Consider the following 11,250-nt stretch of genomic DNA (forward strand, 5'->3'; position numbering starts at 1 on the left):
CTTGGTGGGTGAAGCTTCATCATAATTGTTTGAATCCAAGTGAACTGGGATCAAATAGAAGAAAGAACCACCAGTTTGCTATTCTTCATGGCCATGCAAGCTAGTCTCACATGCCACAACCCAGTTGAATGGAGGTTTCAATAGAAGACACAGAGACTTCACTCTCACCTCCAGATCACCTGATCACCAATATGGAGGGAGCGGGAGACTACATACAACATTGCAATTGCAAATCTGTGAAAATATCACAGCTCAGCAGATGGAAAACACTGATATTGCCATTATCACATATTGCTTCAGGTGAGTGAAAAGTCATTTATTACAGCAGGGTCCTAACTTAAGTTCGACCCACGTGACCACCCGGATCCTGCCCTGTAATTCCAACATATTTTATGCCATAATATATTTTTATCAATGTCCTACACACTTTGATTTATTCCATATTAGTATTCATAGTTACTCCTGGATTTCTCAGTGTACAAGGAAACCTAATTTAGGTAGTTTTTGGAAGGTGTGCCTTCCTATATTTGTTGCTTTTGAATATCCAACACGTGTGTGTTGGGGTTCAAATGGACTCACTCCCTAAGACCCCACAGCTGTGTTTATGAATATATCCGATCTTAGGTAGTATCAGGACATTGGACCCCTATCTCTATCCTTTTGAGGTTTTGGGAACCATGAGCTCAAGGGTCACACTTGAGGAATTAATTTGAGCTTCTTGCTCTTTGATGAAAATCTGATTCTCCTTTAATCTCGGTGTCTTGGTCTTCTTGATACATCTGTGTCTTTCCCAATTAGTGGTCTAACTTTTTTGTGTCATTCCATGCAGCACTTCACTACACCATACAAACCACATCAGATGTCCTAAACCATAATACACATTCAGCATCTCACTGCACCAAACAACCATTGCCAATTTGAGGCCATTCATGGCAAAGCCTAGAGGAGGGCATACACAACAAATGCCACAAGATCATTGAGAATACCTATCCAGAAATACAAGGCCACTGACGCCCACCAAGCACCCAAACAGCAAACCTATTGAAAGGTGGTACACGTGTTCCTGCACTAGTTCACAGTAAATTGTAAAACTACCCCCCACAGGGTATGCCGTCAGCGACAGTAGGTCCAACAAATCCTGCAGAGCAGCATCTTCCAGGCTGAATCAACCCTAGACCATGCTACAAACAGAAACATTGGCCTTACAGTGTAAAATTTGGTGATCACCAGGCTACATACAAACTGTAACACACCATTGTGGTCTTTATCACACATGCTTCTATCTCTTTCCCATGCTGCAGTGTGAATTCTTCCCTTCAGCCTTGACTTCCATTGTGACTGTCCCACGTTGTGTACCACACTCTTTCTACATAGGCCTTCTATCTGTCTTACCCTGGCTTGTTGTCCATTGGTCATAATTATTTCCCCAGACGGTAACGCATTCTCTTCTGTCATTGCAGGATAACTGTACGAAGTAACAATTCACCTGCCCCCCAATACTATGTGGCCAGAACTGCTGCTTTGGGGGGCATGCAGTGAGATTTGGGGGGTCCCTGAGGCACGCCCATGCTGAGGAGACGTTCCACAACTCTTAATGGAAAAAGAGACGACCATCAGGGCATCATGGGAGACAAATCCGCCATCTTGAGTATCTGTGGAACCAGTGCATTTCAAAATGTGTACATCATGTTGTTGGCACAGTTCGAACAAAAGCGCAATTTGCTGAAATCCCACCTTCGTCAAACTCTTCCCGAGTTTGGGTCATTTGTGTGTGCTTCATCAGAAGAAAATATTTCCCCATTTGCCATTGAACCCCTAGGCCCTTACAAACTTTACTCCACTACAAATATATATAAATATGTATTTATTTTCATACCACTAGATGACCATATATATGTGTACTGTTCTCCTATCTTCAAGTCATTTGAGGACCAATGTATTCCTGTAGATCATGGATGCTCAAAACCAAGAAAACTAGTGTATAAATGAAGCCTCCTCAGCAAGTTTTTAACACCCCATGGGGAAGAGGCACTTGAGAATGAGAACCTAATGGTTGGCAATAACAAAAATCTCAACATAATGTATATGTGCTGTTTAGTGAATCTAGTGTAACCAAGCTTTACTGATAGTACAAAGAGGCTCATCCACAAGACTATGGGGCATATTATCAAGGACGTGCAATAATTATTGCAAATCGCGCTTAGCGCGATTTTCATTATAGCTGTCTATCGCTAGAGTACATCGCCGTGTTAGCGACGTATCAGCAACGCTTTGCACGATGGCGATGTACACTCCAGCAATAGACGGCGATAATCGACTTTTGCGTGACAAAAGCAGCGATAATGTTAGTGCGCTATTGAAAACCTTGCTGATAGGGGAGTGTGGACTTAACATGACAATCCACCTCCCATTGTGGATATAGCTTAGTCAAGTTTGAAGCAGATGTTAAATTCCGGCGAAAACTGCGGTTAGCGCGGTGTTTTGTATCACTTGACCCGCATTGATGATAGGGCGATGTTGTGTTGCCGACGGATTCCATGAGGATTAGGTGAAGAACGCCTACTTTGCTTGTCATTAGCAATAAATATCGCTGACATGCAAAGTAGAAAGAAAAAGGCAGCTAACTCAAGGAAACTTGCACTAAAGCTTGTTAGCGAGTCCTTGTAAATAGTGAGTTAAAAAAATCGCCGCTTTTACAGCGCTATGCGCTGAAAAAGCGTCGATATGTCTCTTGATAATATGCCCCCATATCTTTATCCTGCACAAGCAGTCACCTTAACAAACAGGCAGCTATATATCCAGTCAGTTGCACTGAACAGACAGCTCTATACCCTGAACAGGCAGCAGAATTACCTGCACAGGCAGTCAGGTGTAGCCCACAGGCATTGTTCCCTGAAGAAGCAGTCACTTTCAATTAACATGCATTTCATGCTTCACCCTGAACAAGCAGTGTATTTATGTTGTCCAGGTGCTTCTCTAACCTGAAAATACAGGTCTCAACAAGCAATTGTATATCCAACATATGGAGCTCTTTTGGATTATTCTCTCTGTAGAAAAGTCCATTTTCCACCTTTCACAGCTCATTCAGTGTCTTGTGCAGACAGTTTCGTATGCTAAATACTACGTTCCATATCCCGGACAGAGGTTTTGTATGCTGAACTCTACATTATGTAAACTAGAGAGCCATTTCTATGTACTATACAATACGTTCCATAGGCTGGACATCCACTGACATATACTGAATGTTAGGTTCCATATGCTGGACACCCGTTGATGTATACCAGGGGTCTCCAACCTTTTCTGGAGTGAGAGCTACTTCTGAACAGTGAAAATCATTGTGAGCTACTGAAGGCCGAGCCACTGGTGCAATGTTCCCAGACGCCCCCACTCTCAGTTTCATTGAATCTAAGCCTAATGTCAATGAAGCCAAAGAGGAGGGTTTGGACAGAGCACTATGACAGGGCTGCCATGTATGTCAGTGAGAGTGTGGTATTGGGGGAATGTATGAACATGTGTGCTTACGAATGGGATATATGTGTATGGGTGAATGAGAGTCTGTGTTGTATGCACTGGTGGCACAGTATATACCTTTTACCACATGTGGCACTGTTACATGTATAAAACAAATATACACTGATTCGTTAAATTGGGAGAAATTTAAAATGCAGAAAAATGTTCTGCAAAGAAGTTCCTAAAATGGAACATTTTTCTGCACTTTAAATTTCGCCCACTTAAAAAAAAAATCTGAATTTTTCAATCATAAATATGACACCATGTATACCAGCCACTGGGAGCAAGATGCTTGCAGTGTGTAAAGGCAACACTTTGAAATGGAAGACAATTTAACATAAAAGTTAACTTTATGTTTATATGGATTCCATAAAACTCTTAATTTACATATTCTTCCATTTCAAAGTGTGGCCTTTACACACAGCAGGCATTGGATAACCAGTTCTAGACACTGAGCAGCTAGTGTTGTGTATCACGTTCTGTCTATTTAAAATTAAGGCCTCTATGTTAAAAAACAATTCTATACATTATGCAAAAAGTTCTGTATGTTTACAAGCTAGTAATGTGTGATGAAAAGTTCTCTCTATTTACTGAACATCGCGTCCTGTGTGTAGAAGAGCTTGTTATGTGTGCCACATGTCCAGTTTTGCAAAGTGGACAGCCAGCTCGGTATGTTGCAGCAGCATTTCAGTGTGTTGAACAGTTGTGATATATTCCAGGTGGAAGGTTGTGTAGGATTAATACCTTGTTCTGTGGCAGACCAGAAAGGTGTGTATGTTGAAAAGCCAGGTATGGATGTTACACAAGAACTCTATATATTGTCTAGGCAGGTCAGGTCAATATGTTGGGCAGTCAGCTATACATACAGACCGCCACCTATGTCTCCTCAACAGCCAGCTCTGAACCTAAATACGTACATCACTTATGCAAGTTGAACAGTCAACTATCATGTAATTAACAGTCCAATCTGAATGTTAGAGACGCACTTTGTACTTCCAAACCCAATTCCGAAAGCTGCCACTTCCCTGACCTCTGCAGCCATTTCTGTATGTGGAGCTGTCAGAAAGACTTTCTGAACATCCCATTTTTACCTAAACTTTTAGTCCTCTGTCAAGTCTAGTTCTTTTTATAACTTTGCAGTGTTGTACTGTGAACCAGTAACTCTCTTCCCAAGTATGCAGTAATCCATCTCTCATATACATGGTGTTTGCTGAAAATAGCAGCACAATCTAACCGTTCACTACATGTGCGTACAACATACGGAGTTTATGCTTCTAACTTCTGTAAACCATCAGCTCTTGGGAGAGTAATCGAAGTGTTGTCATACAAGTCATATGAGGCGTTTGCGTGTGGCCGAGGTCAAAAACTCCTTGAGAGCACCTCTTCGCATGACCACCTGTTCAATGTTTACACAATGTCCTGCAAGGAGAAAGTAACATGCCAGCTGCAGCATCTGGCTGGTTAGTAGCCATTTTAGCTACATCATCTCTAATAAACAGTGTATATATAGAGTTGTTGGAGCATGAGTGCTGTCCAGAGACGGTCTCTGTCGCATCAAATCTCATGCTACCATCTTTATCTGTGAAGTCAGAGGTTGGGTTGTTGCAGCTTAGCTAAAAGAATGGATAGAACGATGTGAGAAAGACATTTCATGACAGCAACAGATCTTTGTGCTTATGACACATCATTGTCCACTCTCCAGTTTTTGCCGAAATAAAGTATTTTAGAGCCTGATTTAGAGTTTAGCAGAGGAGTTACTTCGTCACAAAGGTGATGGATATCCAATCTGTCTTAATACAAGTTTATTACATCTTAAGGCATAAAGCAGAAGGCATATCCATAATGTTGTATCAGAGTAATCTATCTACAAAACCTTAAATCAGGCCCTTAGATGAATTCTATACAGGTCTACAAGGGATATGGGCTTTTGCCCTTTTTCATTTATCCGCATTTATAGGAAAAACAGAGATGTTGGTTGAACATTCCCCGAGCAGAACACGCCTGACCTCTGAGGGACTCTGTGAATCACCATTGTCAATTGTCAGGCTTCCCAAGTTCCTTTAGGGTTGAGGGGTGCAAATGATGCTGCATGGAAGGGAATTGATCGTAAGTTATCGAAAGGCAACCGATCTTCTGTGTGAAGAAGTAGTCAAGACACTTTGACAGTTTCTGCTCAGACCAACAGAGAGGAATGTCTGATGGTCAGCTGGGATGGAGCTCTGGAGAATGAGCTCTGCTGGACAAAGAGCAGACCTGCTATGGTGGAGAATGGATCCCGCAATGAAAATCAAGTTACATGAGTAGTCAATGTTTAGAATGATCTGAATGATATTAAATGCTTCCATAAAAGGCACTCTGGGGAGACCATAAAAGTCCCATCCTTCCATCTTCATCATTTGGCCCTACCACAACCTCTCCTCCATCTTCATCCTCTTAGAATTATCCACTACTTATATTACAACTGACAAGGCACACTCTTAAAAACTTGCTAGATTCAAAAGCAGAAGGATCGAAATATGTCGTCCTACCTCACACACCAATCAGATTCTCTCTCTGTGCCATTCTCGGATCGGTCACTAGCCACCAACCTGTTTTAAGTATATATGGCCTTTGCCCTGAATTACCATTGCCGCTCCCTCTGCCTCCCTCCAATGGTCACAGCATTTCATTACTTGGCTTCTCAAATCTCCTCTTCGCATACCGCTTCCACATCAGTGTCTCGTTCCCCTTCCCTCAGCACAAATTTAATCCAAGCTTGAATAACAACTGATTCTCTGTCAGGCTGGGTTAATCTCTGTCTAGCATAGATCACAAAATAAGGAGATAAGAACATTATCTTGGTATTGAGATCCTTCCATGACCTTCACCCTTCATGCCTATCACTGATTATCTATTGCTATTTGTTGAGGTTTCATGTCTGTGCCCAAACCCTTCATAAGCCACCATCTCCAAGTCTACCAGGGCTTTGTCTCACCATTGGACAACACATGAGTGCATCCCTAACCCCCTAGTATCACTAACATCTTAAATACAACTCTTAAACACAATCTCCACAAACTGGTAGAATATGCAGCCACTACCATGTTCCACCATTTCCAGCAACTAATGATGTTTCTTTTGATGCAATGCACATCCCACCTGTCCTATGGAAATTAATGAACAATAATTTAAATGATGTCCCTTTTGTCTTGACAAAGTAGGGAAGAACCAGGCACCCTGTAGGTGTCTTGACAGAGTCTCTTGTCCACTATACACGTCATTTGTGTGTACTACTTACAGATTGTGATGCCTTATTTGTTCATTCACAGTAGTCCTGAAAAGGATGCTGGGAACATAAATACAAATATTTCCAATAGCACAAATCTAGATGAGGCAGGAGCTTGTAGACCAGCAGCTATAGGACTAACATTTACAGATGGTGGAGGGGTCAACAGACAACATTCATGATTTGTACTATACGCCCTTAACTGCAGGAACAACTTAAATCCAGCATCAACAGGGGATGCCAGATGGACTGGATAATGAACCTCACCTCAGTAATGAAGTAGCTGCCAGAACCAGTGTTTAGTTTGATGGATACCCACCCCGCAAGCAGCTAAAATGGACATTATAGGAAGACTTACTTATGTAATGGTCTTGCAAGTTTAGAAGGTCCACCCTGAATGCATACTTCTTCCCCCGTTGCCACCATCAACTAATTCTAGGTTGGGTAAGTTTGCCTGCACCACCAGCACAGGAGCTGTCAACACCAGATTCAGGGCTTTAGGACAGCAGTCATTGAGTTGGCTAAATAGCCAAATGTCAGCAGAGGAGCACAAGAAACTAACTAGTACTAACAAATCTAGGTGCCCTTCTTTTATCATGAGAGCCATTGTTATTTGCCATGCACCATTAGTTGAAATGGTGCTTGTAAGTAGAGATTGCAACCTGCATTGCCAAATCTAACTTGGACGAGTACCCACTAATTATCTTAGCCAAAATAGACTGCTTTAAGAGGGACAGCTAAAGAAACTAATCAGTGTTAGTGCGCTTAATAAATGATTTAATAACATAACATAACATAACATAACATAACAGCTGTGAAATGAGTGTAGCTATCCTCCCATTCATCCACGCACTCAAACAACAGTTCATCTGTTAAAGTTCATATCATTCCAATTCAGTAATAGTTACCTGCAGCCCACTATGTATATGCATAACAAATGTTCATGCTTCTACTATGGAAGCCACTCATCATCTCCGTCATTGCCATAGCAGAAGGGTAATCGTCCAAGTCATGTTTAATGCTATTTATTTACCTCTAGCAACATCCGTAAGATGCAGATCACTATCGTCTCGCGGATTCTATATCCTCTATATAAGGCGATGTACCAACTCCTTTTCCACTCTTCTGAGCCTTAACAATGATCCTTTTTTTGTGGTGGTGGTTGCTCTCATCACACCAATGTCTGTGAATACTCAGCACACTGAGCTGCTACGCCATGACCAGTGCACACTCTTTAGCCACCACTGACGGTTGCCACAAAGGAATCAGAGACTCATTTCATCCATTCCCCAGTGACCTCAGGAAGATCTTGTGTAAAAGAGAGATCATTGGCAGGCACAGGGGGCAGAGGCTGTTATACTTAGAGCTATTTCAGCAATGGTCCTCTAAATGAGGTGATTGAGAACATAAAAAGCCATCTCTGGGACCCAAATTGCCAGGTCCCTCCAAAGAGCTATTGTCCAAGACCTCTTACTCTACCATGTTTTAAGCTGCATGTTCAGTGAGGCTAGCTAAAAGCTAAATTGAATTGGGTGGGAAAGGCTTGGTGTGTGACTCCTGGAATGACAGGACAAGACAATAGTACAATGCTTTTGTGAGGAGACAGGAAATGTCTGATGGTGAGTGTGAGAAAAATGAAACAAGAAAAGACTTACCTGGTAAACCGGTAGTGTAGGAGAAAGGAAATCATAAATATGAAACCTGATATTTGAGGGAGGTCATATGTAAGGAGAGAAAGACCTTGAAAGAAGAGTAAATGAACAATAAACATATTCTCCTTGAAATAGGGTTTACTCCATCAGGGAGACAGAGTAAATTACTCTGTCGCGCTGAAGGATTCCCTGCCTGCTAAATTTAGAACAAAAGCATTGGTAGGAACCGCTGTCACAGCAGTTCCTGGCAAGGCTTTTTAAGTATGATGCATGGCTCTGTCAAAGGGGGGACCCATTCCACAAACATATTTATTTTTATTTCCAAAAGAAATACATTTTGGTGGGTGGGGATCCATCAGTGCGATCGAGTAAATTATTCAGTCTCCCTAACAGAGCAAACGTCCTCCGTCAAAATTTTAATCGCCATTGAACATGTGTATGGATCATGGTCCTTTCAGGAGCATCCTGAATTTGCCTTCTGTGGAACCATTCAAACTTAAATGTCCTCACTAGTATCAGTCTGAAAGATGAAGGGGAGCCTGCCAACATGAGACGGTCCCCTCCAAGGAAGAGATAATGTACAAATTAATTGCCTGAAAGATGTCGGTTCCAAAGTCCTGTCACGCCATCCCACTTCAGCAATACCATTTGATTCGATGCAATATTGTTTGTGTGCTTGGACCTATGCAAAGTGTTGTCGTCTGTGAGCTTCTGCTTGCTGTGTCTGTTGGCTTCTGAGGTACTGTCATGTTGAAATAAATCCAGAAATGGTAACCAGCACACATGTTGTTTTCGTTATTTAAGTAATCTTGTTGACTGACTTGTTGTGATGTTCCTCGCCAGTGACATCAGTCAAGGTCACACTTGTCCTGTGAAGCCTCACTTGCCACATGTGAGCTTGTTCTAATCTTCAGCATCTAGCACTACACCACAAGAGGTCAGAACATCTCCTTGTGATGATCTGAAGTCTAGAATCCACTTCTGTACCCTGAATGCATGTTCATGGACACACCCATAGTTTTTGTAAATGGCCAAACAGGTAGGACCACTGTTTGGACATGTTTTGATTGTGCATTTGCTTGGGGTCGGCAGCCCAATCTTTGAAAATACATTTATAATTCGAATGGTTGAAGCTATGTCTTGCTGAATTCTTGTAATAAATAAGTTACAATTAGTGTATACTCCACACCACAGGACACTGCCTTCCACACCTCACACCACAACACTGCATTCCGTAACTCACATCACAGGACACTGCCTTTAATATCTTACACCACAGGACACTGCCTTCCATATCTCGCCCCTCACAGCCTTCCATACCTCACACCACAGGACACTGCCTTCCATATCTCACACCTCACAGCCTTCCATACCTCACACCACAGGACACTGCCTTCCATATCTCACACCTTAAAACACAGCCTTCCATACCTCACACCACAGGACATTGCCTTCCATACCTATTAACCCTGAACACTACCTTCTATACCTCACACTACAGAGCACTGCATTCCATACCTGTCACTGCAGGACATTGGCTTTAATACCTCACACAAAAGGACACTGCCTTCCATACCACTCATCAGAGGACACTGCCTTCCATACCTCTTACTACTGAACACTGCGTTCCATAACTCTTACCACAGGGCACTGCAATCCATACCTGTCACCACAGGACACCGCCTAGAAATACCTTACACCAAAGGACACTGCCTTCCATACCTCTCACCACAGGACACTGCATTCCATATCTCTTACCACAGAACACGGTGTTCCATAACTCTTACCACAGGACACTGCCTTCCATATGTCTCAAGACAGGAGACTGCCTTCCATACCTCTTACCACAGAGCACTGCATTCCATAACTCTTACCATAGGGCACTGCCTTCCATACCTGTCACCATAGGACATTGCCTTCCATACCTCTCACCACAGGACACTGCCTTTAATACCTCATACAACAGGACACTGCCTTCCATACCTCTCACCACAGGACACTGCATTCCATACCTCTTACCACAGAACACTGCATTCCATACCTCTTATCTCAGACACTGCCTTCCATACCAGTCACCATGGAACATTGCCTTCCATACCTCTTACAACAGGACACTGCCTTACATACCAGTCTCCACTGAACATTGCCTTCCATACCTCATACCACAGGACACTGCCTTCCATACCTCTCACCACAGGACACTGCATTCCATACCTCTTACCACAGAACACTGCGTTCCATATCTGTCACCACGGAACATTGCCTTCCATACCTCGTACCACAGGACACTGCCTTCCATACCTCTCACCACAGAACACTGCTTTACATACCTCTTACCACAGACACTGCCTTCCATACCTGTCACCACGGAACATTGCCTTCCATACCTCTTACCTCAGACACTGCCTTCCATACCTGTCACCACGGAACATTGCCTTCCATACCTCTTACCTCAGGACACTGCCTTCCATACTTCTTACAACAGGACACGGCCTTCCATACCTCTTACCACAGAACACTGAATTCCATAATTCTTACCACAGACACTGTGTTCCATACATGTCACCACAGGGCACTGCCTTCCCTACCTGTCACCACAGGACATCCTCTCACAACAGGACAATGCCTTCCATACCTCTCACCACAGGATACTGCCTTTAATTCCTCACACCAAAGAACACTGCCTTCCATACCTCTCACCACAGGACACTGCCTTTCATAACTGTTACCACAGAACACTGCATTGCATAACTCTTACCACAGAACACTGCATTCCATACCTCTCATCATAGGACACTGCCTTCCATACCTCTTACTACTGAA

General features: G+C 42.9%; 1 protein-coding gene across 3 annotated transcripts in view; it reads left to right on the forward strand.

The window, feature by feature from the left end:
- Window positions 1–9,207, forward strand: part of LOC147700862 (rap1 GTPase-activating protein 1-like) — a 332,204-nt gene extending 322,997 nt beyond the window's left edge. For all 3 annotated transcript variants that reach the window (XR_015297415.1, XM_086929761.1, XM_086929762.1), the window contains one exon: window positions 1,461–9,207. Coding sequence is in view for 1 of the 3 variants with exons in the window: in XM_086929762.1 (XP_086785888.1) it covers window positions 1,461–1,478 (18 nt within the window). In the remaining 2 variants the exon portion in view is untranslated. The remainder of the gene's footprint in view (window positions 1–1,460) is intronic.
- The last annotated feature ends 2,043 nt before the right edge of the window (window positions 9,208–11,250 follow it).

Source organism: Lissotriton vulgaris, chromosome 7 (assembly GCF_964263255.1).
Source record: "Lissotriton vulgaris chromosome 7, aLisVul1.2, whole genome shotgun sequence".
NCBI classification, from domain to species: domain Eukaryota; kingdom Metazoa; phylum Chordata; class Amphibia; order Caudata; family Salamandridae; genus Lissotriton; species Lissotriton vulgaris.